Source organism: Brachyistius frenatus, unplaced genomic scaffold (assembly GCF_029030835.1).
Source record: "Brachyistius frenatus isolate BFR_SWC_R1_liver_20210118 unplaced genomic scaffold, ASM2903083v1 Contig_1, whole genome shotgun sequence".
NCBI lineage: Eukaryota > Metazoa > Chordata > Actinopteri > Embiotocidae > Brachyistius > Brachyistius frenatus.
Window position 1 is genome coordinate 9,724,025 of NW_027210600.1, and position 27,252 is coordinate 9,751,276.

General features: G+C 41.4%; 1 protein-coding gene across 2 annotated transcripts; it reads left to right on the forward strand.

Moving 5' to 3' along the window:
- Positions 1–300: 300 nt before the first annotated feature.
- Positions 301–27,251, forward strand: relt (RELT TNF receptor). Of its 2 annotated transcripts, XM_069689368.1 has the most exons (12): positions 301–494; positions 7,430–7,539; positions 14,108–14,182; positions 14,333–14,425; positions 15,256–15,440; positions 15,854–15,897; positions 16,006–16,260; positions 20,336–20,416; positions 20,789–20,867; positions 22,986–23,369; positions 23,999–24,124; positions 24,691–27,251. In XM_069689368.1, the coding sequence occupies exons 3-12, from the start codon at positions 14,141–14,143 to the stop codon at positions 24,692–24,694; spliced, it is 1,293 nt and encodes a 430-aa protein (XP_069545469.1). In that variant the 5' UTR covers positions 301–494; positions 7,430–7,539; positions 14,108–14,140; the 3' UTR covers positions 24,695–27,251. The 2 variants fall into 2 exon arrangements, with proteins under 2 accessions (XP_069545469.1, XP_069545477.1); XM_069689376.1 differs by lacking the exon at positions 7,430–7,539 and having other exon boundaries at positions 303–494; positions 16,009–16,260.
- The last annotated feature ends 1 nt before the right edge of the window (position 27,252 follows it).

Consider the following 27,252-nt stretch of genomic DNA (forward strand, 5'->3'; position numbering starts at 1 on the left):
TATATTTTTACAAGTAGTTGTTCTAAATATTTTGTTTACATTTACTCGTGTATCTCGTGTTAAATTTTTCTTTTAAAGGTATTCATTTTTTTTTTAAACATGTCTATCAAAGGACCTATAGCCAATACTGGCTTCATCCGCCAGGTTGTTGGAGCTGCAGCCACCTGCTGGGGAAAGACCACGACCAGCAGACACGCTGACACACTGACACACACACACACACACACACACACACACACACACGCACACACACGCACACTGACGGGGGTTTCAGCTTGCAGCGGTGACGCACTGAGCTCAGAGCCAGCTCAGTGTTTATGTCCTTTTTCACACAGAGAAAGAGAGAGAGAGAGAAAGAGAGGGAACCTCGTTTACCGGCTTTGTGGTTTTCATCCGTTCTCCAGCGTTTTAATCACACCTGCCAGCTCAGCCGTTTGTAGCCGGTGATGCTCGTCTCTGAACACTGATTTCAGCTCCATTTATTCACCAAACCGGTAAGTGCGACAACTTTTTTTTTCTTTTTTTTCTCCACCTTAGGAGTATGAATGTGAATGTCTGCTGAAGCCGGTAGTTATATTAGACTCGTGTGGGGCTTCTTTCGCCGCATATGCTGCTGTCATGACCACTTTTACGCACAGCGGTGATGCGTGCGTATGACTTAGTCTGATGGGGGATAAATGGCACATACTGATAGCCTACCTGGAGACATTTAGACAAGCAACGTCTCTGCTGTTTATTTCAACGCGGTTTAAGGCTCAAAACGGCAAAAATGTTTTAAATGAACACGTAGCAGTTAGACGTCTGTGTCGGAGACAACTTTGTGCCTGTTTCTATCGTTTAACGTAAGTATAAACGTATAGTATCCGAGTATGGACTGGTTTTGCTGGGATGCTCGTATAGTGACTCAAACTTTCACTGTAGTACTCACGGATCGTTCAGAAACAGCTGCTCTTCGTTATTTTAAAGACGATTCTGCTATAAGCAACTTAACACCTTCCGTTTGGTTCATTTACTAGATCTCTAATAGTTGTGGGAACCGCGGCGTATCGTGCTGCCTAACTACGGAATGAACGCGTGCTCGACGCACCGTTATGGCGGCGTGATGATCTCACCCGTAGTAAGATCTTCCTCCTCCTCCTCCTCCCCTCTTTTTTTAATGAAGTGAAGTCCTGGCTCTGTTTTTATTATTATTAGCTTAACGAGGTACATGAACAGTGAAGTTTAAGCCAATTAAGTTACGCACGAGAAACATTGCACCTACTACATGTTGCACAGAGACAAAATGCCAAGTCATATTTTAGTAATCTAGTAATGAAATTAGCGTGTCTCTCACACTTAAAAAAAAAAAAAAAATTGTTTTCATTATTTGCTCTACTGTTCATTTCGAGTTGTGTCTTATCACCATCTACACCCTAATACAGTTGTAGTTACTGCTCCCAATGAACCCACTACAATCAGCAATGTGAGCAGGCACCTCACAACACACACACACACACACACACACACACACACACACACACACACACACACACACACACACACACACACACACACACACACACAAATGCACAAGCACTAGATGAGTCTGGACTGTCATCTTTGGCAGAGGGCTTCCATTGTCTGAGTCCAAATTCCTCCACGCCTGTATCAGTAAGAGGCTTTCAACCTGTCTCACACACACACACACACACACACACACACACACACACACACACACACACACACACACACACACACACACACACACACACACACACACGCACGCACGCACGCACACACACACACACACAACTATACGCACACACAAGCACACACACCTCCACCAGAAGAGGGCCACGTACAGCTTCACTGGCTCGTCCCAATGTTGTTACGATGCAGTCACTTTCAGGGAGGATTTTACAGTTAGTTCATCAGCAGTATCTTGAAACGGCTCAAGTGAACAAATATTGGATATTGCCTACTTTACGAGAAGACAGACTTCCTGTTTCCTGTCAAGAACTTTCACACGTAATTGTGAAAGGTCACTTGTGAGTGTGGGGAGATGTTGAGATCCTTTTGAATATTTTGTGTCTATTTCTCTTATATGTTGCCTCTGTAAATACACAGGATGTATTTGTTTATCTCAGAAACGGAGTTGTTTGGGCGCAGAGAGGAAAGGGCTTGATCTGAAGGACTTTCACACTCACTAAAACGCGTTCTGCTTTAGGTTGTCCGAACTGTGCAGAGCTGTTTATGTCTGCCATCTGCTGGACCAGGTTTCAGCCACCAAAGATTATAGCTTACTTATAAAACGGCACAGTGGTATCATTATACTCACATAAGTAAATTTGTCCCACGTAAAAATAACTACATTGGTCAGTTTGAATGATTCCACAGATTTCTTAGAGTGAAATAAAGTGTTAGAAGCCTGTTCAAGAATTAAAGATTTTTTTACAGTTGTTTTTGATGGCTGAGAAATTGGCTGGGTGAATTTGTTTTTAATATATATACATATATATACTTTATTGATGAAAATGCACAATATGAAATATAAGAATCAGTATTTTCATTTTTTGTGTATGCGTTAATCAGTTTACAATAGTAAAGAAGAAAAAGACAGGAAAGTAAAGCAAAAAAAGAATAACAAAAATTAAATCACATATGACCTTCACGTTCATTTACATAAAGTTTGTATAGTACAGTATTGTAAAATTATAGTTAAGTAGTTAAGTTACAGTTAATCAGACGTTACCAGACGTGTCTCATTCGGTGGGCAGCACTGATAGATTGTGAAAATATGAAATGAAAGGTTGCCATTTCTTTGTGAAATGGTCATTACAGCCTCTAAGTGCATATTTAATTTTTTTTCCAATACTTCAGGAAAAACATCACATCTTTAAGCCAGGCAGACTGAGATGGTGAATTTGGAGATTTCCAAGCAAGAAGTATTCTACGACGCGCCAGAAGAGTGGTAAAGTCAATAATATCCTCCTCTTTGGTACACGGTTGTACCTTGATCCCTAAAACTATAGTTAAAATATCAAAAACATAGCACCAGAAATGTTCAAGTTTAGGACATGCCCAAAACATGTGTAGTAAATCTGCTTGAGGAGAATTACAACGGTTACACCTTAGGTCATGACCTGAGAATATTTTAGCTCGTCTGCTGTTACTAAAGTGTATTCCTATGGACCACTTTAAACTGAATGAGACCAAGTCTGGCACAGGACGTAGATGTGTACATGGCTGAGAAAGTGAAACATGTTCGGCATGCTTTTTTTTTTTTTTTTTTTTGCCTGCGTGTGTCTCTCATCACATATTATCCTGTAATTGCGAAGATTATTGACATTGCTGACACAGAAATTAATTTTGAGGAAGCATATTGTGTGTTGTGTACTGCAGATGAATAACTTTTTGGCAGAAAGTAACATTTTGTGCATCATGTGTGTTCCACTAACACCTGCAATTATACGTGCACTTTAATTAGGAGGTGCGGTGCGGCATGAGCGTGTGCATGGATTTATCCTGAGCCAAATTTAACCCCTCTCTGACATGCCACCCCACCCAGCATTTACTGTAGGCTGTATGTATTCAAGTTTTGGGGAAGAAAGGATGAAGACGGGAGGAGAAAGAGTAAAATATATAAAAAGAGAAGAGACTGGGAAGGGGGAGGAATACAGGAAGTGGGACACAGCGAGAGAGAGAGAGGGAGCGTTATTAGCACTGAGGACAGAAAACAGACAAAAAGTGCGTTGCAGCTCGGAGCTGATAACAAACTGGGGATTAAACGTAACGTATGGATGCACTGCTTCACCTCGGAGCGTGTCTGAGTGCGTGTGGAAGTTAAAGACACAGCTCAGCTTTAATTATCCCATCAATCCTGTCATCTGTCTGTCCAACCGTCCAACCAGAGTGGCTGGGAACGCCGCCCGACGGTGTTCCGTCCGCGTGCCACAACTGCCTGCCTGCCTTCCCCAATGTCGGCCAGGAGCTTCTGTGCCAAAGAAATTCGTACTGCACCGTCCGCAGGTCGCAATCCAAGCTGGCTCAGCGTCCGCACATACGGACTGGTGGAGGATTGGATAATGACAGGGGGGCCTTGACGCAAAAACCTGGAAAGACGCTGGCGGCATGGGCATGCCAACACGCTCACCTCCGGACACTCTTACATACACTCACGTTATCGTGTACATATACGCACTCAGGCCAAATGAGAAGTGAGGGAAACGTGATTAGGTGGACAGCAGTATCCTAAATGTGCCCTGTTCTCCTTCGCTCGGGGGTGGGGGGGAACACACCACTGTGTTGGTTTCTCTCTTGTTCTACACAAAGTGAGCAAACCGCAAGTCATGCTGCAGAGGATTTCCGTCCGTTTTCCTTTAGAAAGTCAGATTGTGGAAAAGAGTCACTTCCCGGATGTCTCAGCTCTTTTGTCTCTGAAGTTCACGAAGGTCACGTCTATAGCGGTGTCACATTTGATCCCGAGGCTTTTCCTTTCCAGCAGACAGTGGTGGTCTCGCCCTGCTTGGCCTGATGACCTTTCCCCTCTGGCTCGTCCATCTCCTTTGTCACTCCCCGCTGTTTGCTATGTAATGACACAGTCTTAAAAATAAGCTTTAAGAAAAGAGGTAAAAAGAGACTTGCAGGCATTCGTTCCCCCACAAGCCGATTCTGGTCTAAAGGAATCTGAAATCCGAAAGGAACCACAATCTCTAAGCTGAACTCGCCACTAACCAATCGCTGGCTTTTAGCTGCCAGAGCAAATCACACACCAGCGTGTCCGGGTCGAACGCTTTGTGACGAGGCACAAGTGAGTGACCGTGCGAGTGTTTGTATATCATGTTTTGGAGAGGATCCATACAATCCCTTCATGTGAGAAGTGTTGCAGACTTGCCCTGTTTCAAAACAGCCGCTGAGTAATGACAATATAGCCAACAAAGCCGGAAATTGAACCTCTCATCTGAAACAGCACTTTTATAGAGTTATTGAATACAACTCAAAACACAGCATATTTAGAGCCATAAATATATGTGGATGCGAGTGATGTGCCTGTCTGTGGTTGGGTTGCGTGTTGGGGGCAAATTGCAGGGTTGCAAATTATGTCGTTCTGCTGATCTGATTTCTTTTCTGTTTTTTTCAACTTTATTCATAGAAATTCATAAGATACAGCTTCCTAATGTACGTACATGTGGACTTATTTAACATATTGAAATTCTCAGAGGTCTGGTTAAAACTAACAGTCTTCGATTTTTCTAGATTTCAAAGAGCCAATATCTGTCTTTGGACTCACTGACCTACATAAAACATCCATCAAAGTAATAGCGTTTTGCCCTCTTGACAAGAGTTTGATGAGTAGATAGATACAGCTCCCTCCCATATTGTCATATATTTTTTTTTCTTTTAAATTTAAGCCGCTTTCTGTTTCCTGCTGTCGTCTTACAATCTTAATGCTAAGCTAACTGGCTTCGAGCTGTAGCTTCATATTTACCATACACACGTGATTGTTTTGATCTTTTTTTTTTTTTTTTATCTATCTCTTGACAAGAAAGCTAAAAAGCATATTTCCAAAAAGGTCTTTCTTCTCTTTTAAGACATCATTCTTTCAGGTTCACTTCTCACTGAAAAGTGGAAATAGGCAACACCCCACGGTAGAGAGAAAATCCTGTTTTATTTACCTGAGCTCAACCTCCGAGAGAGATTTTTTCCAGTGACTAAAACAGTAATTAACTGAATCCTTTGTATTTGTCGGACAAATGGAGATAACATGTTGGAGGTGTTGTTTTCACGCTGCATGCTCGTTAGAGTGGATGAAAATGGGAATTGTTTTATTATAGTGTGTGTGTGCCCTGTCTTAAATGTAGGCATGGTTTGAGTGTACACGCTGTGAATCATTATTTAAGGTGTTGGAACATGAGGAGTTGATTTACACAGTTAATTATGGTGGTGATGTAAGGGAAAACAGCAGAACCTGAATAACAACTGCTTTGACACACATTTTCGCCATTAAAACCCTGGAAAAACCAGACCTTGGATCCCCTCATGGTTGTTTTGTAGTGAGAATCGGTTTGTGGTCTGCTTCTGGTGGGTTAGATAATCGCAAAGTGCACAATTTTAGCATTTTAGGCCAGGCAGTTTGATTGCACAGACGGATTACGAAACAAAGGGGCCCCTGGGTGCAGACATGTAGAAAGCCGTGTAACGTGCAGAGCGTTTGCGTCTCTTTGTTGTTTTGTAGTAGCCTGGTGCTGCCAGACCTAGGTTCACTGCATGAATGCGTGGGTCTGGGTACGCTCCCTAGAAAATCGCTCGCAGTCGTTGCATCTTGCTGGGTGGAGACCTTGGGTTCATTTTAAAACGTTTGCAGTTTCCTTAACCAATCAGAATGCACCGCAACTGTACCACCGCTGCAATTTTGAAAAAAATGCTGGTCCCCAGCTTCATCTCAACCATCGCCACTGGTCGCCGGTTGGTCCGCCCTTCAGAGGGGCCGAGCGAATGTTAATGCGAACAGGATGTCAAGAATACAACCGCAGCAAAATAAACTCAAGCTGTGAGCAATAGTCTGGTGGATTCAGGCTAGTTTTGTGAGTCTCCCTGGTAATTTTGGATCTCTTTGTGACCGATTTGTAGCTCCTTGTATTCTTATATTGTCTTTTTGCATTCATTCGGTGTCTTTTTAATCAACGACTCTCTGTTTGTGGTCATTTCATATCTCTTTAAATCATTTGGAGTGTGTTTGCTCTTTGCGTCTTCTTTTGGTTGTGTTTGTCGTTGCAGATGAGGTCTTTGACCCTTTGGGCCCCTTGGCCTGTGTCGGGTGTTGTTTGTGAATTTATGATTTGCCATTTAATGTGGTCTCGGTTTCTAATGACTAAAAGGCAAGGTCCATGTCTGTTTTCTGCGCATGCAACGGTTCATTGATGGCAGCTATAGGGAATTGGGACGGTGTGGTCATCCTGCTCTCTGGTTGCTGCAGTGTCTGTTCCCCCCCACCTTTCTACTCTCTCTGGTAAGTTCACCCTCTCTTGTTCCGACTTAGTGATGTCTGATGCTGCAGAGACACAGGAGATGCCCGTTAGGTTTCTGCTGGTGTACGGTTCCACTGGAAAACATGACGGCTGACATCACACGAACCCAAGAACAGGAGAGCATGAAGGACGGACACAAAGAGCCGCTGAAAGAAACGCAGACATGTGCGGAGGGTAGACACCTGCCCAGTTATTAGACGCGCTCCCCGTAATGAGACATTGTCTGAGTACTAACGTAGAAAGTGTTGGTGTAAATCAGCCTTTCATTTTCTCGATAATGGGCACCTCCATGAAGTGAAACAGAGGGTATGGTTGTCCCGATCACGTCGTTGTCATACACGTGCACATTATCTCTCAGTCCACGAAATGTCTGATGAATATGGAGTATAATTACCCTAAACCTTTTTCTTCTGCCACCTCAGGTCTTTTCGATTCTATTTCACTCGTCGGACCGTAGGATAATACTCGTGTGCATCACAACGAGGTGTTCCCCAAGGCTAGGACACGCTACGTGACCTGGAGGGCTTAATAGGTAGCTATTATCTGCACTGGAACTGGTGGTTGACTTTTTCTTGTCAGGCTTTTCAAGACCATGATGGAGAGGGAAATCCTTTTTTTTTTTTTTTTTTTTTTGTATGCAACAACATGGGTATTAGATTTAACCTGAAGCTAAAGCGAGGATACATCTCAGTATTATGGTATCGTTCATCTCCAAAATGTCGTTTCTTTGAGGTTAAAACTTTTCCGGAATTAAGGAAAGCATTCCTATTTCAAACTTGGCTGACTGTGCGTTTTAGAGATAATCTAATGAACTTTACAAGGGTTTCATGAGCCTATAAGATAAAGGAGGATTTCTCAACCTGTGGAGTAGCAAGCACTACTTCTTTGTACTTCTAGTACCTGACTTTCTCTGATGATGCTTCACTGCACCTACAGAGGAGAGCAGAAATCGGAAGATATTCAAACTCTGTAATCGGTTAGAAAAAGGATATGATTCAGTGTCCTTTCATCTTTATTCATAACATTAACATCGTTCCAGGACACTGAACAGTGAAGCCAAAAAACCCCGTCAGGCCTAACCTGGTCAAAATAAAGCTAAAGGAGATCATTATGTAAGACATGATGACTTTTTAATAATGGCTTTGGTAGATATGCCGCTGATGGAGCAACATCTGAATGCTAGTTCAGGCAAACTGCAGCTGCTGCTCCACTCAGTATGACTCAGCGCAACAGTATACCGACCGATACAGAGGTTGGGAACACCATAGTACCCTCACCCCTCACACATCACTGACCCGTGTGGCTGACTCCATCCTTAAATGCATTTTGGCTCAAGTAAGGCAAGTAAAACTACCTGATCAGGGTGCAGGACATCTGAGGGGTATTGATGAGATTTCAATCTGCTGCAGACCTTTTGCAATATGGCAAAAAAAAAAAAAAAGCATTTTATAATCCTATAACCAGTGGGTGAGTTGTTTGTTTGAGTATGACCTATTGGGAGCATTTATCAAATCGAAGGTTGATCAAAACGTTCCAAGACTGTTCCCTGTTACGCACCAACTGAGTGATGCCCCCGGAGCAGTGGATAAGTACTCCAAGTTACTTTGCTTTATCAGCAACTGTGATACACTCATTTTTGTAACCACTGCACAGCATTTGTGACATAACTTGGGATAATTACAACAGTTGTAGCTTCCACCTGCTTCATGTACATCACTGGAACAGTCCCGGAATGACAGCAACCAGGGACGGGGGGGTGGAGGGGCACTCTTTAAAGTTTTGTCAATTTAGCCGGCTGTTGTGCATCTTTCTGTGATTTTTTTTTTTTTCATCTAATTTAAAACCATATTGTTCCACCCAGATTAAACACAAAGGTCTTAATTACACCAGTCAAAGTGATTATTTTACTAATGAATCAATAAAGCTGATATAATTTGCTGAGTTATCTCTTTTTTTTTTCATACCTGTGTAAAACAGCATCTGTTTTTGTGCCTCTAAACTTGACTCTAAAATCGTGTCTACTTGACAAATGTGGCTCATTGTTTGAAAGCCAATAACACTTTACACGACCTGCCCTGTCACTCAGTCACCTCAAACTGAGGCGAGGAGTTCTACTCATTCTTGTGTTTCCTCTTTTGTGGTTCCTTCCTTCACAGTTTCATCCAGTAGGATTTCTCAGCTCAGCTGTAGCATGACATCAAGGAGCCAGAAAAAGCTCTCCAACACATTTAGCTTCTCCTCGCCTCCAAAACCACAGCAGAATAGAATAATGCCTGTGTTTTTTCCATGCCTTTGCCATTACTTCTTTATTATTGCTATTTTTAGCTCCCCTGAACAAAACAGAAAATGTTACTGGTCATCTGATGTTGTCTCGACTTGTCATTTGTATGTGTCAGAGGGTTTAGGATAATTACTGTTTTACAAAGTTTAGGAAAAGTTGTCACGCTCCTCTCCCTTTCCTTTGAGATGTTATTGAATTTTTTATAATGTTTTGCTGCTTTCATCCAGTCACATAAAGTGACGAAAGCACTGTGGTCGCTGGCATCTTTTGGCATCTTTGTTGTGTTTGCTGGGCTATTCTGAGAAGTGTTAATGTCATGCTCTTCCTCCACTCTTGTCTCCTCTCCCTCTGTTCTTTTATCTGCTCTTTCAAACCAAAATCTGACTGAAGCCTCCAAAACCAAAGCACATGGCTGACACAGGCGTGAAGCATGCCACGATATAACAAGAGAAACGTGAACACAATAAAATGGGATCGACATCTCAGACAGGCTAGCAAGGACAGGAAGAGCTCATGGAAGAAAAGTTACAGCAAGCAGACAAAAACTCCAACTTCCATGACTGTGATTATGTAAAACTGTGAAAAGTCACTTGTTGAAATTCATGTGTTGAAAGCAGGAAAAATATTATTTTACATCGTGTGTGTATTGTTTACCTGGGGAAGAAATGGCTGCAGGATTCACTACGGGAAGATGGCAAATTTAAATACGACTTCGGTGTCCTTGTAACAAATATGAAGTAACGTGGATTTATTTATATGATACAATGAACCTCCGGTCAACTTCATAAGGCTCTGATAGGTTTTTTTGTTGTTTTATTTTCCTTTGGACATAGCCAGGTAAGCAGTGTCCACAGTGTAAGATAAGTGTCTGTCACTTAATAGATTTTTTTTTGCAGACAAATATGGCAGTTTTTACCGGTCTTTTAATCTAACTCTCATCAAGAAAGCCAATCAGAATGTTTTCCAAAATGTTGAACCGATTGTTGTGAAAGACAGCGGAGGATTCTGCAATGTTGTGACTCTGAGTAGCTCTCTGTGATGGATAATGGAAAAAAAAGAAGTGAAGGATGGGTATTTGAAGGCGGGCAAGGCCGTGAGTGGACACAGCGGCAGTCATGTGCCTGTAGGTCCAGTGGAAGTCCCACGTGTGGCGGTCACTCTTGTAGTGGGTTTGTGGGGGAAAACCTCAGACAAATGGGATTTAAATGTAAAGGCATCACATGCAGACACTGCTGGCTTGGACTGCCTGGCTGTGAATACGATTGACTTCTAAGGGCAGTGGTTAGGCAGTGGGCACGTTTTGAACATCCTTTCTGGACACGCCCTCACATCGTTTTGGGTACTTTTTCACTGCGCGTGTTGCTGCTTGCATGCATTCACTGGTGTTGACCTGTGGACAGCCAACATGTCTTTGCATTGGCAGGAGTATTAGTGTTGTAGGAACAATTCAATGGTACATACTGGAAAAATAATGCTTTTTGTGTGCTATACATTCACAAAAAATGGGTTAAACGTGACATCTTCAGTTTTTTCTATCATATTCTTACTCTAAACTTAAAAAAAAAAAAAACTACTGTGCTGCTGTGTAATAATGATTTCAGAACATTTGCAATACTGTATATCAGTCTCACCTCGCTCATCTGAAGTTTAAGTCCGGTTGTTTCAGTGACTGCACTTCTGGAGGTCAAGTGAGGTTCTCTGTGAAAACCAACATTCCTCAACCCCCAAAGCCCGGTCCAATTTGTTACTTGACACTTTCCAGAAAAGGAGGTACTTAATTGTAGGTCCCATTTTTGTTTAGCTCTCTCTATCATTGTCGTTTTATTGATCATTTTGTTCTGTGTGATGGTGCATGTTTGCATGTGTGTCCCAGTGTAGATATATGTGCGCGTGTGTGACTTGTAATTAGCCTCTTGCTCTGGTCTGTATGGCATTTTAACAAATACTTCTATATATATCATGCTATCAGGCAGAAGTTTTAGCAATGTCACTCCCTTTCACTTTCTCCTCTTTCCATCCCTCCCTCCATCTTTCTCTCCTCTCCTCCTCTGCATCGGCGTTCGCCCTTCAGCCCTGCGTTGTTTTTTCAAGCCGGTGGTTTTTCTGTCCTCGCTTTATCTTTCTCTTCTCCCCTGAAATTACGTCTCAGAAGCCTATCATTGGCAGGAGGGCCTTGCCGGACCAAAATCAGAAACTCATTGCATTTTTTATTTTCTTGTTTGTATAAGGCACAGCTTGGTGTTGGCTGCATGTTGTGGCATTCCAGATGTTTATGTGTGCGTGACACTTGCATGAACAAGTATAAAAGTCTAAATTAATAGCCATGTTCTGGGACACCATCACCACACACTTGCTGCACATATGCACAAGGAATAAGCAGTATAGGTGTTGTGCCGTGTACATTTGTTTTGGCTACACATACCAAGAGAATGAACTGAGAGGAGAAGTGTTGATTTACTTGCTGATTAATGTTTAAAACATTGTTTTGCTGTGTGGTCAAAGGTGAAGATTAAGGCGTTAAAGTAGCCTCACCCACACACATGTGCACACACACACACACACACACACACACACACACACACACACACACACACACACACACACACACACACACACACACACACACACACACACACACACACACACACACACACACACACACACACACATTGTTTTTGCTGTGATAGAGGGGGCATGTCCTAAGGACGTCAGGGGTGTGTCTGTGGTCAGAGTGACAGTATAAGACACTGGCAGGTACAATGAATTTTTCATTCAGCTACACAGATTTTTGTGTTAGTCTGATTTTTTTCCTCACTTATTTTTAAGTCATATCTTAGTGTTAACTCCGTCCCACAGATATGTCTTTACAGATTTTCTAATTTTAAGATCGTTTTCTAGTTATTCTACTTTTATGAGCTCTTTTTCAAAGTTTAACTCGGTGCAGGGTTTAATTGTGTTTGAGTTATTTGTAGACAGTTGAGAAAATTTGAGCATATTTGAGTTTGGTCCTGACTCAGCATTTGTAGTAGTACGCACAGCATCCTCGTTGAGTTGCCACGGCAACTGAATCACACCGCTGCAAGTCTGGGGTAAGTATGCTGCTCTGTCTTTCTCCTCTCTTTTTCTTTTCCTACTCTCTCTTTCTCTACACTGACTGATTCCTCATGTTTTTTGTTTTTTTTTGGTCTTCTGTCATTTAACTTTTCCTTTTTTTATTTTCCTTTTTTAATTGGAACTTTCCAAATGCCTCTTTTGTTTTTATTTCTTACTTTGGTCAGAGGCTGTTTTATAATCGTATTTGAAGCCAACTAGTCTTGTCTGTCACATTTTCTCCTCCTGAGAGAAAAGAGTTTAAAGAAAAACATTCTTAACATTGTGCTGTCTATCTTTGGCAGTCTGCAGTGTCAGTCACGACATGAGCATCTGATATTTTCATATTCTCAAGTTGTTGTTTTTTAATTTTATGTTGTTTGAATCTGTCAGTGATATCTATAAATATGAAAGAGAAATCTGCATGACCCATAACCTGCTGCCTGGAGACAGACTGAGGTCACTTTTATACTGTTAGTTGTTGAATTAATAGTGTTGTTAAGTATAGGCACCCAGTGGAAATAGTGGTTGCAGCGATTTATTTTACATCACCTCATTGTTTTAGCAGTTTGACATAATATTTGTATAGGTTGCTGTATAGTTAGACCTGTTATCATACAGTCACTGTGGTAAGTCCATTTAATGGGCTTTTAGATGTCCGTCACGGATTTTTAGGTGACATTATAGTGATCATAATAATTTTGGCTTGTTACAATAGGCATTGAAAACTTAAATCTGAAGATGAGCCAAGTTAAAGATCATAAGGCTGTGTAGACACATCGGTAAAAGACGAAGGCCTTGCCAACCTCTTGTGTCATATGAACATGTACTGTATATTGGTGCACTGCAGGTATAGTAATGTAATTTTAAAATAGACAGCTTTCAATTGTCTTGCTGCCGATGTCAAACTTTAACAAAATTGTTCTGCTGTAACAGCAGCAGCCTGTGGCGCATCACTGCTCACTCAAAGATTGTTTTGCTTCTTGAATTTTTTTCTTTCATTTAGTTCTGCAAAGTAACGTAATGCAGTCATCCTCATTTTTGTCATGCGTTTGTTTCCTCATGACGTGTCAGTTTTAAGCCATGAAAAGACTTTGTTTTTCTACCTGATCTAAGTGCCAGGAAATACTCACCCCATGCAGGCTAATGTCAACCTTTGAGAAAGTCAGCATGTGTTGGCAAATGAATATGTTGCAGAGTGAATCATTGCTTGAAATATGTATGTGAGTACCTACGGCTCAAAAATAGCCACAGAAAATCCCCGGTTCATTCACCGCTGCCCATAAAAAGGTCCTGATTCACAGTAAACGTTATTTACAGCATCCACAACTGCTCCTCACCTCCCTGTTGCGAGAGTCACTGGGCTCTGGATAACTTAAAAAAAAAAAAAATGACTGAGTTGTTTTTTTTGCCATGTGAGTTTGTGTGGTTTTGTGTGAGTGTGCATGCTTGTAGGCCTATGTGTCTGTGGGACAGGTTGGGAAGGTTTCATTTTGCATCACTTGTTTTGTGATTTGTGATGTATATTTCTGACTTGAAAAAGTTAGTTGTCACTTAAAAGGTTGATAGATTGTGTAACTGTGCAAAAAGGGCAAAATGGTGTTGACTGAGATGATATGGTTGACTTTTATCATGCACTAAAAAAGAAAATCCCAAAATATGTGGACCTGATCATGTTTTGTTTCCAAATGTGATTAACCCTTTTTTTTGTGATCCATCTCTCATTTAGATCATATGTACATAGAAGAATACATTGAAGAAGATGAGGAACCACCTTTGCTGCTCAGCTCTTGTCCTTCTCGCGGTAAATATATATGTGTGTGCTTATGTAAAAAAATAGGATCTATGCACCTTTTCTAATTCTTGTGTGTGTGTGTGTGTGTGTGTGTGTGTGTGTGTGTGTGTGTGTGTGTGTGTGTGTGTGTGTGTGTGTGTGTGTGTGTGTGTCTTCCAGGTGTTTGGCTGTGGTGGGACTGCAGCAGTGAAGTGTCGGTGGGGGGAAGAGTGTGTGTGTCTGCAATGCCCTGCAGGCCAGGAGCCTTCCAAGGTGAGACAAACTCAAATAAAATGATCCATAACAAGTTGTTTTCTTTTGAATGGATTTTTCTGTCCCCTCGGACACTGCAAACTTTCACCTCATACTCCTAAATTATTGTCCTCTCCCCGTCTGTTTGAATTACATTTGTTTCCACTAGTTGAATTTCTCCCTATAGTCAGTATAGTATACATGTTAAAGGTGCAATATGTGAGATTGAAGCCGTGTGTTGTAATGCTGTGTACATTGAGAGCTCACTGTGGGTCACTGTGGGTCCAGTCTGGCTCTCAGAGTTTCAGCTCTTTGGCTGTAGAAGCAGTACATGTCTCTGCAAAAGGATACATAGACGTGTTTGCAATGGCCAGAGACCTTGAGTTTGGGTCACGTGTTCAACTCCTCCCTTATTTCATAGCTTATGTGTTTGGTCACCACACAGTCAACATGAATCAAGGAATTGCTTCTATAAATCCATCAATAGGGGTAAACAAGGACGACACTGCTTCGATGCCAACGTTGTTTTTTTTTGTCAAGTTGTCATGTTTCTCTTTTGTTGAAGATTTCCTTCATGAAATTGTAGTAGACTGCAAATACCTACTGATGTGACAAGACTTCCATTCATTACTTGGATATTGGATATATCATAATTATAATTATTTATTGAGCGGCCTATGGGGCTAATTATGTGGAAGTCTAAAGAAGGTAAAAAACAAGATTTAGAATTATAATATCTCTGTCTGTTTGCTACCTTCCAGCTCTAAATATCTGACAACACAAGAAGGGTGTTTCAGCCCCTTATTTTCCTGAGTTTCTAAGTTGTTTTTTTTTTTTTTTTTTCCTGCCAGGCTTGTGGGCAGATCCAGAGTCCAGCAGAGAAAGTACAATGTCAGTTGTGCCCAACTGGAAGCTTTTCAGAAACACTGGACTCTGAATTTTGCCGTCTGCACACCTCCTGTAAGCTCCTTGGCCGAAAAGTTGCGACCTCTGCCACTGCAACCTCAGATGCCATCTGTGGGAACTGTCTGACTGGGTAAAGACTGCCAGCTTTCCTCTTCAGTCGTCCACCTGTCTGCTAGTTAATCCACCCACATTTATATCCAACTGTAGGCCTGACAATCAAAGGAACTTTCTTCAACATCACAACTCTTAAACTTGTATTTGTTCTAAATTAAGTCCTGTTATTTTCTGTGTCTCTAGAAAACAAGAGAACACCCACACGCACAGACACACACACACACTCACGCACAAACCAATACAGCATGTCATCTCACCACAATGGGCAGGCAACATCAAGAGCAGGCACCATTGGACATAACATGCCACAGGCTAAAACCGCTGATTAATTATTTCATTGTGAAACAGTCCCTCACGTTTTTTTGTTTTTGTTCTCTCCATCCATCTCTGTAATTATGCTCATTTCTATTCTTTCTCCTCCATTTGCAGGTTTCACTCCACTTCCACAGGGCAAGTTTCCACTTGTGTGAAAAGTAAGCATTCTTCTGCAGCTAACAGTCACTTTATGAAGATAAATGTTTCCGCTATTACCTCCTATCTCTCTCTAATCTTTTTTGCCTTCTTCCTCTCCCCTGTCTCAGCAGCTTTGCATGTCAGAACAGTTCGTACGGTGGGTAAAGGTCCATCCAGTGGAGCGGGGGGACCGGCCAACAGCACAGTGGTGCGCAGCGCCGAGGAGAAGACAGCAGAGTACGCTGTGTTTGCTCTGGTGCCCATCTTCTGCGTGATGGGCCTGTTGGGCATCCTCATCTGCAACATCCTGAAGAAGAAGGGATACCGCTGCACTGCTGAGAAGGAGGGAGGAGACGAAGAGACGGCCGCACCACAGAAAGAAGGTGAGAAGGAAAGAAAGGCAAGAAAGCGGCAGTGGAGAGTGATCACTGAAACTAGCATTTATGTTCAGGTTGTTGTCACGTTCGCCCATAAAAATACCAAATTAGCACACACGCATGCACACGATGTGGTCAAGTGTTGTCAGGAGTCAGGGCAGAGCGCAGCCAAGCCCAAAGGGTAGTGTGCGGTCACTGTCCCTGTATCTCTGTGATGTGACTGCACGCAAGCCTACATGGGAGGCTTTTTGTCTCAGCTGTTCTGAACTTTGACCTGGCAAGTGTCATTACACGTCATGCATGCTGTGTTTTGCTCAGCATGCACTGTTATTATTGTAATTTTTTTATTTGGAAAAAGGGGGGGGTGTAGGGAAGCATTCCCATCAACTCGTTTGCCCACTGACGTCAGAGGAAAGAGACTTAGGTAAACAGAAAGAAAGAAGTATAAAAAGGGAGGAGGATGGCAGAGAAGAAAGGGATACAGATTAGGGTGGTATTAAGAGGGTTAGACATCAGTCAAAAGAGAACCAAAGAGAGTTTAGAAAGAGAAAGATTGAGGACAAAGACAGGCACACGGGGATCAAGCAGTAAAACAAATGTCGAATTACCACACCCAATCTCTGGAGTTTGCCCTGTAGTCTCCTTTTCTAACAGTATTGTCCTGGAAAACTCCTCATAAACCTGGAGCACTCCAAAAAAATAAACGTGTGAGACAGAGAGAGTTTCTGTAATTTAACACAACTTGCATTATGTAAAAAGTGGACGTGTTAAACAGCCATTGATTCTCAGAGGTGACATAATGAAGTTGACACAGGTCACACAGTCCACTGTATCCCAGAAACAGAGAGAGCTGAAGGGCTTGTTTGTTTTTGCTGCAGTAAATCCACATACTGCTTTAACCAGGTTTTAACCTTATTGTTGCAGCCATGACTGGCAGTTACTCTCATTTAGTGGGCAAGCATAAATAGATTTAGAGGCTAAGCTGGCTTTTGCTTCTTTCACCTGATGATGCGAGCCTCAAAGGAAAGCTGTGCCATGAAGCCTGACTGTCAGAGCATAGCTGCGACTTCCACAGATCTGACTTAGTGACTTCCCACATCAAGAAACGGTTTACGTGTGCTCAGCAGCTGTTTCTTTGGAAACTTACTGTTTCTGTCTTTAAGATTAAAAAGTTGAATAGATGGGCATGTTTTTCACAGATGCAAACATCAATTAATCCTTTATTTTGTGGTCCTTTTTGGGTTTTTTTTTTATCACCTAATTTAAGGAACTCCACAGTAGATTGGTAGTTCATTGCTGTTGTTAAAGAAAAGCGCTGCTCTTTTTTTCTTTTCCTTTCCAGTAGATGTTTCAGCTGTCTAAGACCAGTAAATATGAATAAAAACTGATTGGATGATGATGATGATGATGATGATGATGATGATGATGATGATGATGATGGAAGATTTTATGCCGTTCTTTCAATGTTCTGACTTTTGTTTTTAGCGTTGCTTCGGCCTCCTCCTCTCCCAACACTTTGTTGTGAAACTTAAGTTGTTCATGCACCTAACGGGAAACTCCCTGAACCCCCATGCTCCAGCAGCTCTTTGATCACTCCTCCAACTCGCCATTCATCCGGTGTCTTGGCTCTCTTACAACCCACTCCCTTTTCATCTGAACAGGACACTGTCCATCTCTCCTTTCCCAGCCAAATCAATAATTCAATCGGCTGCTCGTCTCGTTGTATATATCTTCTCTCTCCTCTCCTCCTCTCCTTGACTCAGTGTTCTCCGTCCTCTTTTCTTCAGCTTTTCTTCTTCTGTCTCATCATCTGAGAAGTGCCTGGCCATTTTAGTTACAGTATGAGGTGACGTGAAAAGTTGAATGCCAGGTCTCAGTGTGAGTTTGAGAGGCAAAGTTGATATCAGTGATATGGATTTGATTTGGATGTTGAATTTATGATAAAAAAAAAAAATAAATAAAAGGTCTCTGTAGTTTGCACTTTGATCTGCAGAACAGAAAGCACATACCAATAAAATCTGATATTAGGACATTAATAGTGTTAATAGAGTTATTTTGATCACGTTTAAAAAGCTGAGGGCACAATTCCAACTCTGACGTAACAACAACAAGTGAGGTGATTTTAGGACATCTTATCACCCCCGTCACTCTCACCTCATGTCTTTCTCTCGTTAAGGACAGATGATGCAGTGCGGACATAAGCTAAGTGAGTGTGTTTGAGATAGACACAGGACAAAAGAGAGGCGCATTAAAAGAGTCAGCTAAAGCTAGTAAAGAAGAAAGAAAGCTTCTTAAGGTGAGGAAATAAAGGACTGCAGCTAGAGAAATACAAGTAAGGCAATGATTAGAGGGCAGTAGGAGTCTTTCAGCGCTGCATGGGAAAACTTGATCTCTCTCCCTCTTTCCCACTCTTGTTATGTAGCAGTCCTTGTTGCAGTGCGCTGTCTGTCTGTGGTCCTGCCTGGGCTAAGGTTAGAGGAACTTTTTACTCCAGCACTTTTCTCATCATCTCCACTCAGGGGGAACACCCATGGGGATAAATTATAGCAAGGCCACGCTTAGCTCGCAGGACTCAAATCTGACTGACTACGCAGAGAAGAAGAAACGTTTGCCTCATCACAGACTGCAGTGACAGTCGAGTTGAAGGAGGGGGGGACACAGAAAGGGCAAATGTGGGGTTGATAACACAAGAAAAGTTGTGACCAACTGTCAAATCTGCAGGTCTGTGTTTACGCAACCAGCTCAAGGATGATTGCACAGCAAAAGTTGGAGGTTAGTTGCTGCAGCTTTCAGTTTCAGCATCCGGCCTGCTGCATTTACTGAAACTTAGGGGCCAACACAAAGTTTAAAATTCGGAGGCTAACTCATCTGAAAACATGACAGCGTGATGCCTTTATGTGGCTGACAATGAAACATTGATCCCACGGGTCTGACTTTGTTGAAGTAATAAATAGAAGAGAATGAGTGCCACTCTGTGAAACTGATGCTGTTATCCTCCCATAGCAACAGCCACTGTGGAAACAGAGCTATTGTTGTGGCCTAATGCTGCTTATGCAAGAAAGACAGAAATGCATACACACACACACACACACACACACACACACACACACACACACACACACACACACACACACACACACACACACACACACACACACACACACACACACACACACAAAACATAGCCACACTTGCAATCTCCACAGTCACAGTCCCTGCAACACACATATACAAGTGTCATTGCAGTGGAGGTCCGGTATATCACAAACAGTACACTGCACACGCGCACACACACACACACACACACACACACACACACACACACACACACACACACACACACACACACACACACACACACACACACACACACACACACACACACACACACACACACATATAGAGCTTTGTGTGTTGAATGAGCGTATTTGCTGAGCGTGCTATTCTGGACCCCCATCCCCTCAACGCTCTCCTCTCAGCCACCTCCCTGTGCTGTACTATTATGGGATGGTGACGGGGTCGCCATGGAGGCATATCTATTCTTTGCTGTTCAGTCATCCACATCCATTCTTATCAGTCCCATCGTGCCCCAGGGCACAATATCCTATCAGTGACATGAACCGTGTGAACTGTGCTTTTGTTAAAAATTGGACGATGTGTCCTTCTTTAGATTGAAAATATATTATAAGTAGTAAATATATAAAAATGTATCTTTTAATACTTGGGTGGAGTGTACATTATGTTTGCCATACATGGCAGTATATTGTTACTTCTCTTTAAGAGCCTCTATTTTTGACACATTTTCTACAATTCAGATACCTCACATTATATTAAAAACACATTTTACATACATATTTTACCCACAAAATACACACTTTGACATATTTTTGATGCATATTAAAATGGAATAATGTGTGAATTGATACCTGTGACGTGTTTGGAATTGGTCTGTTTGGAATTTCATGATAGAAACTGTCATAATACTTGAAGTGATAACCTAATGGCATGGTATGTACAGTGTTAGATAATATCTGTCTGTTACTAATGGGTCATTTTGTTCTTTCGTTTTGTTTTACTTTAGGAACTAGTTGTCCCTACATATCAGATGACCTAAATGAAGACACCATTAGTGTTTTAGTTCGCCTCATTACTGAAAAGAAAGGTATGTGTGAAGCAAGTATCCACACTGATGTCACTTATGTGACATAACAGCATGTCACACAACCAAAGACTTATTTCTGTTGTGGTCTGCTCAGCAGCTCCTCTTCTCTCCATCTCAGACTGATGGTTGGGAAAATGAATGCTCTTTATAGTCACATCTGTCAACACATTCAATAATCGACTTAACTCAAGACAACCAGCGACTCTTTAAACGAGAGGCTAATGTAACACATAGCAGCTAACAAAACTCCTGATTAGCTTGGATGCATCTAATTTACAGTAGCGGATGGAACACAAAGATGATAACTGTCAATGCAGTCAACAATATAACTCTGACCTAATTGTTTTGTGTGTCTGTTCCTGTGTGTTTCAGAAAATGCTGCTGCACTGGAGGAACTGCTGCTGGAGTACGAGAGTAAACAGATGGCCATGAGCAAAAGCTCGTCAATCAAGTATGAGACCACACACACACTTACACACCTACAAATAATCATGCTTTTTTTTGCACAGTCATGCTGCTCAAGGTCACACTTAACAAGAAGGCGAAGGAAAGTTTGGGAGACAGAAAAAGATTGAATAATTTGGAGGCAGGCTCCTGCCGAGAAGCTCTAATAAAGGATGCGTATGCTTGAGTGTGTGCGTGTGTTTATGGTGGGATGTACAGGCAGCGAGAAGAAAAACGGACTGTTACGCTGCTCCCTGTGGATATTGCGGAAAAACATATTTGATACCTCACACTGAGCATACATACCTCCACATGGCAATAAAATTCAAGCTGTGTTCATAGTATTATACAGTCATTTCCTATTGTCAATGTGTGTTCAGCTGTGACACATTTTTATTTGCTGCAATTTCTTGTTTTTGTACTTTTTCAACAAAAGCAAAAGGAGAGTAAAACATTAAAAAAAAAAAAAAAAAAAAAAAAAAAAAAGGCCATCTCTTAGTAACACACATCAGACCATGGAGGCTACATCTCCTCAGCGGAGCTCTGGAGTAGGCTGATACTTGGCAGTGACTCACTCCCACAGGTCTGAAGTGAGCGTCTCACGCAGTGCTAACAGCTGTCTAGTCATGAGGCTTAAACAACCAGCCTGTTACTAAGCTCACTGGCTGTCACATAGCTTGGAGTCACACAGTTTACATGAACAAGTGTAGTTGTGGTTGGGACCGGGGTTGCGAGTTGCGGCATTAAAAAAAACCCTAAAGTAGACAGAGTTCAATCTAACAAGTCCGTTAACATGCTGCAGTGAACCACAGTCTACACCAGTGGTTCTCAGTGTAAATACGGTGGTTCGAGACCTCGCCGGCTCAGTAGTCCTCTCTCTGAAAAAAAAAAAAAAATCCAAAAGCGTTTGTTGGTGTATTTCATTTCCAAATGTCTCTGCAGTTTAACTGGTTTCTGACAAACTGAAGTGATCCATTGTTTCATACACCTTCCACGAGATTTTGACAAAATTGTCTAATCTTTAGGTCAATCCAGCGACCCCCAGAAATGCTCCCCCCCCCCCACCCTCCCCCTCTTATTCATCTTATCAAAATATATTGTATGATGGTAATGGGATCCAGTTCATTTCAGTATGCGTGCCACATGTACAATAGTGTGTGGTGTCACGGGCCTGTGGCAGTGTGCTGTCACTCAATGGGTCCGCTGTAACATGTGAGCTTTAGATTCCAGAACATTCTCACACACACAGTTCTGGAAAGCTCTCAGATCCTGCATGTGTGGGTGGTGGGAGGTTTTGCGGGGGGGGGGGGGAATCTCGGGTCACTACAGGTCACCCACAAGCGAGTATAACACAGTGTCACACAGCTACATTCATCTCTTTTGCTCTGCTTTTGTCTGCACACACAAAAAAAAAAAAACGATGAAAAGACACAAATTAAAGAACCCGGGGCTCTTTGACACAATTTGGATCCCTCAAATAATCTTTCATGCACATATTCAAGCTGTATAAGAGCTTAGGTAAAGGCTTTGGACTCCACTGTCGTCCTGGTAATATGCTTTGTTAATGAACAGCACAAACAAACTTCTCCTCACTGTCTGTAGGGAAGCAATGGGGAGCACAAGACACAGTGATGCAGCTACACTTTTTACTGTCTGCATAAATGATCTGGGCTGATGAGAGTAGCCTTTTAGTAATGTTGATAAAATAGAAAATCATAGACATGTGGCCCTGACTAAGACCATGATGATGGATGAGATGTGTGGATTCATGAGGAGTAATAGATGAGAAATAAGATGAGAGTTGTTACCTGCATGTGGTTATCTGTAACCACTAATTCCTAATTTCACACCAGACACACAGCAGGAAGAGCACATATAAATAATAACATTTGATGATGCTTCAGTTCCAGGATCCTGTTATTGTGCATGTTGGCTCGCTGCCATGACGAGACATAGTGAAATGTTACACCTGTGCTTTTCCTACCATCATAAATCTGTTGTGTGAAATGGCTGATGAACAGTCATATTCGAAGTCCAGGTTTTTCACTTTGTATTTGTGGGGGACTTCACCGTATGGTTTGACTAAACTCGACTGTAATCGTCTCCTGCTCTCCTTCCCGCCCAGGTTCCCGATGCTGTCTCCCTTGTCTACGTTCCGCTCCCTCCCCAGGCTCTGCCCCCATCAGTCCCACCTCCACACCATCTCCGGCCTCTCCGGTCTGGCCCCCAAACACGGCTACCGCTGCACCCGTTGCGCCCAGAGAAAGTGGCCCCCTATTCTCATTCCTCCCCTCGATTCTCTGAAGGATCCACTGAAGCCCCCCCAGACCCTCATCCTGCCCTCCATAGACTCATCCACCAACCAGCAGAATAACCCTCTGCTGGAGGGAGTGTGCATGGACACTCACTGTGCACAAGCTGTCGTGCCAAAAACCGTACAGGATAAAGTGGAAGGGAGTGAAGTGAAGGAGAAGAAGGAGGGAGAGCTCACAGTGATGTCTGTGGGGAGGTCAGTCAGGTTTATATTGTTTATAGTAGTAGAGAGCTGCTCAGTTAAAATTGTTCAGTAGTGATGTAACTAAGTACTTTGACTCAAGCATAATTTTGAGGTACTTTTACTTTACTTTAGCATTTCCATTCTCTGTTAATTCTTGCTTTTATTCTGCATTTCAGAGGAAAATATTTTACTTTTTACACAACTAAATTTATTTGAGAGCTAATTTTTATTTACTTTGCAGATTAAGATTTTCAATCAAAAACAAATGATCATTTTATGAAATATTCTGCTGTGATGGAGCAACATGATAATGTAAAGTTCAGTCAGTTATATGAGTTCACTTATGATAAACAGATCATATGTGATAATATGACTCCAACAGGGGCCATTCTGATGCGTACTTTTACTGTTCATACACATTCATTCACACAAACTTAAATATTTTTTTTCAGATATTACTTCTGTTCTCATAGCTGCAGAATTTTGTGTAGATATTTTATTGGCGTATTTCCACACATATTCCTGCTTTTACTCAAGTAATGGATTTGATTACTTCTCACCCTGCTGAAACACCCTCCGTCATAATGCAGTGATTATCAAAACGTAATAATGGGTTTTACCTTTTGCTTCTTGATTCACAGATTTCAAGTTGCTCAGATCCCCGAGCAGAAGCCTGTCACCGTGGAAACCAAGACATCGTCCCACGAGCAGAGGAACTCCCTGTTTGGTGGGAAACACTTTTCCTATTCATCATCTGGCATTAAGAGGTACAACTCCACAATGTGTACACAATAACACAATAATTGATATCAACCCTCTCATTCTCTTTTCTTTATTTGTAGCTGCCTGTGTCCCATCCTTTGTCTCTCTATTTCGTCTCACTGTTCGTTAGAACAGTTTAAAGTGCGGTGAAGCGGGTGAAGATTGTTCTGGCCAACACTGAATCATGTTTTCTGTTTCAGTGGAAAATTTAATTATCCATGGTATGATCAGTTTAGATGAGTGTCTCGAAAATGATTTGGGAAATGAGCCTCCTCTTCTTCTTTTTCCAGCTGGCCGGTTATGAACATGTGCCAACCCTCCCTGTAGTTAGTCAGAGCTGAGTCAGCATTATTACAGTAATCATCTGGGCCATTCTATTCTCAAAAAGTAATTTGTTTCATCATGTCCTACACTTAAAATCTCTCAAGTGGAAAATGATGCTTCAAAATCATCCAAAGTGAGAAATAATAAGATCAGTGTACTATGGAATGACTTGAATGCCATCACGTTGTTAGTTCATTATAACAGTGTCTTTCATTCATTTGCTACCTCCTTTTCTTTGTCTTTTCAGGTGAAGAGATAAAGAAATGCTGTAAGTTAATGCTACCTCGCTGAAGATGACCTCCTCACCCGGGGACAACTTCACTGCTGGCACGGAGGGTGTTTTTAGACACCTGACTCCGAGACATCAGAACCACCTCCTGCTGTAAGAAGTTGTTTCTAATGAAGCGATGAGAGGAACATAACTGTATTTATTATTACATTAAACATTCATGTACTTTACAGATATATCAGATGTATCATCATAGAAGTTCATCTTAAATTACTGCTGCTTCACTGTCCCAATCCAAACAGAAAAGGGTTTTGAAAAGACTGTTGGATATTTGCAGGGGCAGAGTGGACATCTGTGATGAACAATTTTGAATAACTGACAAGAGGGGGAAGGAAGTTTAGATGATAAACAAACGCACCCTCGGACGTGGTATCTGTGCTTCCATGTAAAAAGAAAAATACACAGGGGTACAACACATATAGAAACACATGTAGACAGATACATTAGCCGAAACTCGCTGATGGTTACCCAGCAAAATACACCCCAAGTCTTCCAGAGGACAAAACACTGAGGACTACTTTGCTAACAAAAAAACATAAAACTCTTATTTCTTGGGTGTGTACTTTTTAAAAAGAGAAAAACATCAAGTTGTCTGCGACCAAGTGCCACATGAGCAAGGAGTCTGAATGTTGTCATTAGCAACAGAGATCTGGCTTGTTTAAAAATAAAAACCTATATGATGACACTTGAGTACTACTATAAGTATTAAACTTAACTGAATTTGGTGTTTTCAATATTTTTATAAGCTTAGTGATTTATTTCTCATAGAAACTGCAAGGGAACTGAGGTTTAGACCTTGAAGAAGTTGAATGTAGTCGTAAAAGAAGAAGCTCACTGCACTCACCGAGTTCACTTATTAACACCTTTGAGAAATTAGAAATACATTTATTCAGCAAAAGACGCCTACCCACTGTCAGGATTAATAACTTTTAAGCTCTTAGACTAGATCCAAGTAGGTGATCAGGGGCCAAATTTAGTATTGAGTGGCTCCTCGTACTGCATCACATTACTATTGACACTGCAGCTAAATGGTTTTATTATAGTCATCTGGGTTTAATGGTAAAAAAAAAAAAGCAAATACATAAGTGGATCTAACTTTTGTAGAAGAAAATGTGTAAATTAATGTAAATATGTAAATATGGGTGGGTATAGAAAAACTCACCAGACTTGGCTTTTATAAATTTAACACACTGTATATATGAGGTGATACATTAGATCCTCTGTAATGGAAAAGACAACGAAACTGCACCAGTGAGTGACATTTTAGTCCATCAATCAAAAACCACTAAACTCTGTCACACTGTCGTGCATATAAAATGATTAAAACTAAACATGGATTATGTTATTTTCCACCATTTGGCTGCAACATTTCAGTGTTTTTTTTTTCTTCTCGCTGTTACAGTTTTTTATTCTAATCATGAACTTTCAAACCTACACTAAAACACACACACACACACACACACACACACACACACACACACACACACACACACACACACACACACACACACACACACACACACACACACACACACACACACACACACACACACACACACACACACAGTAGCTAGACTCCAGTTATGCAATCTCCATAACTGTAAGAAACCACTTCCATATAAATACACACACACACACACACTTATTTTTTTTATACTTTAATTAAATAAACCAACCAGTGGCTGCAGAGAATTAGTGGTTGAAATGCCTCAAAGTCATGCAGTTCACTTGGCTTTAATTTACATCCTCATGGCTTTTAAAGCGTGTACTATAATCATAGAGGGGGTTTAACCGCTCATTTTCTTATTATGTTGTTATGAAGAATATGACAGCATGTCTGGAGGGCAAAATATTTATTGGCTGAAGTTACAGTTACATGTTTTCATTTGATCAGTATCTAGTACTATTACTAGAGTTACAATTAAATGTTTTCTAGCTGAAGTGTTGCTGGTAGGGAGAAAGGATAAAAAAAAAAAAAAACATTCATCTCATCAGCTTTGTAGCTTGCATTTATATGATATTGCATTTTTCTGTATGATGTTTTTACTCTTGAAATAAAGAAGCGGTGTATTTTAAATGCTATCTGGTTTGCTGTCGCTGCTGGTGACTTACAGTATTATGTCTCTGTAGTGTCTTTAAGTGTGTGAGACGTGTGTAATTGGTTTGTGTGAGAGAACTCCAGGTTATGCTTTGTAGCATCTTGAATCGTCATAAACTAGAGCCTATCCTTTGTGTAAGGCACTATCGCCCCCTAGCGGTTATTTTTTAGATTAAGGGAGTGTGGACAATACCAATAAAATTGCTGGCTCAGCTATGCGCTGCAACTGAGGTTACTCTTCCCACAAATTACAGTTAATACTCTCCAAACTCATAACAAATAGCTAATTTATCTGGTTGTAAATACTTTGTTTGACTGCTATGAAGCTGTCATGTTGTATGTTACTGTTTTTATTATGGCCTCTGGATGAAAGTAGAAAATAGTGTGCTTGGTGCAAGATGGAAATTATGAGGAGAATATAA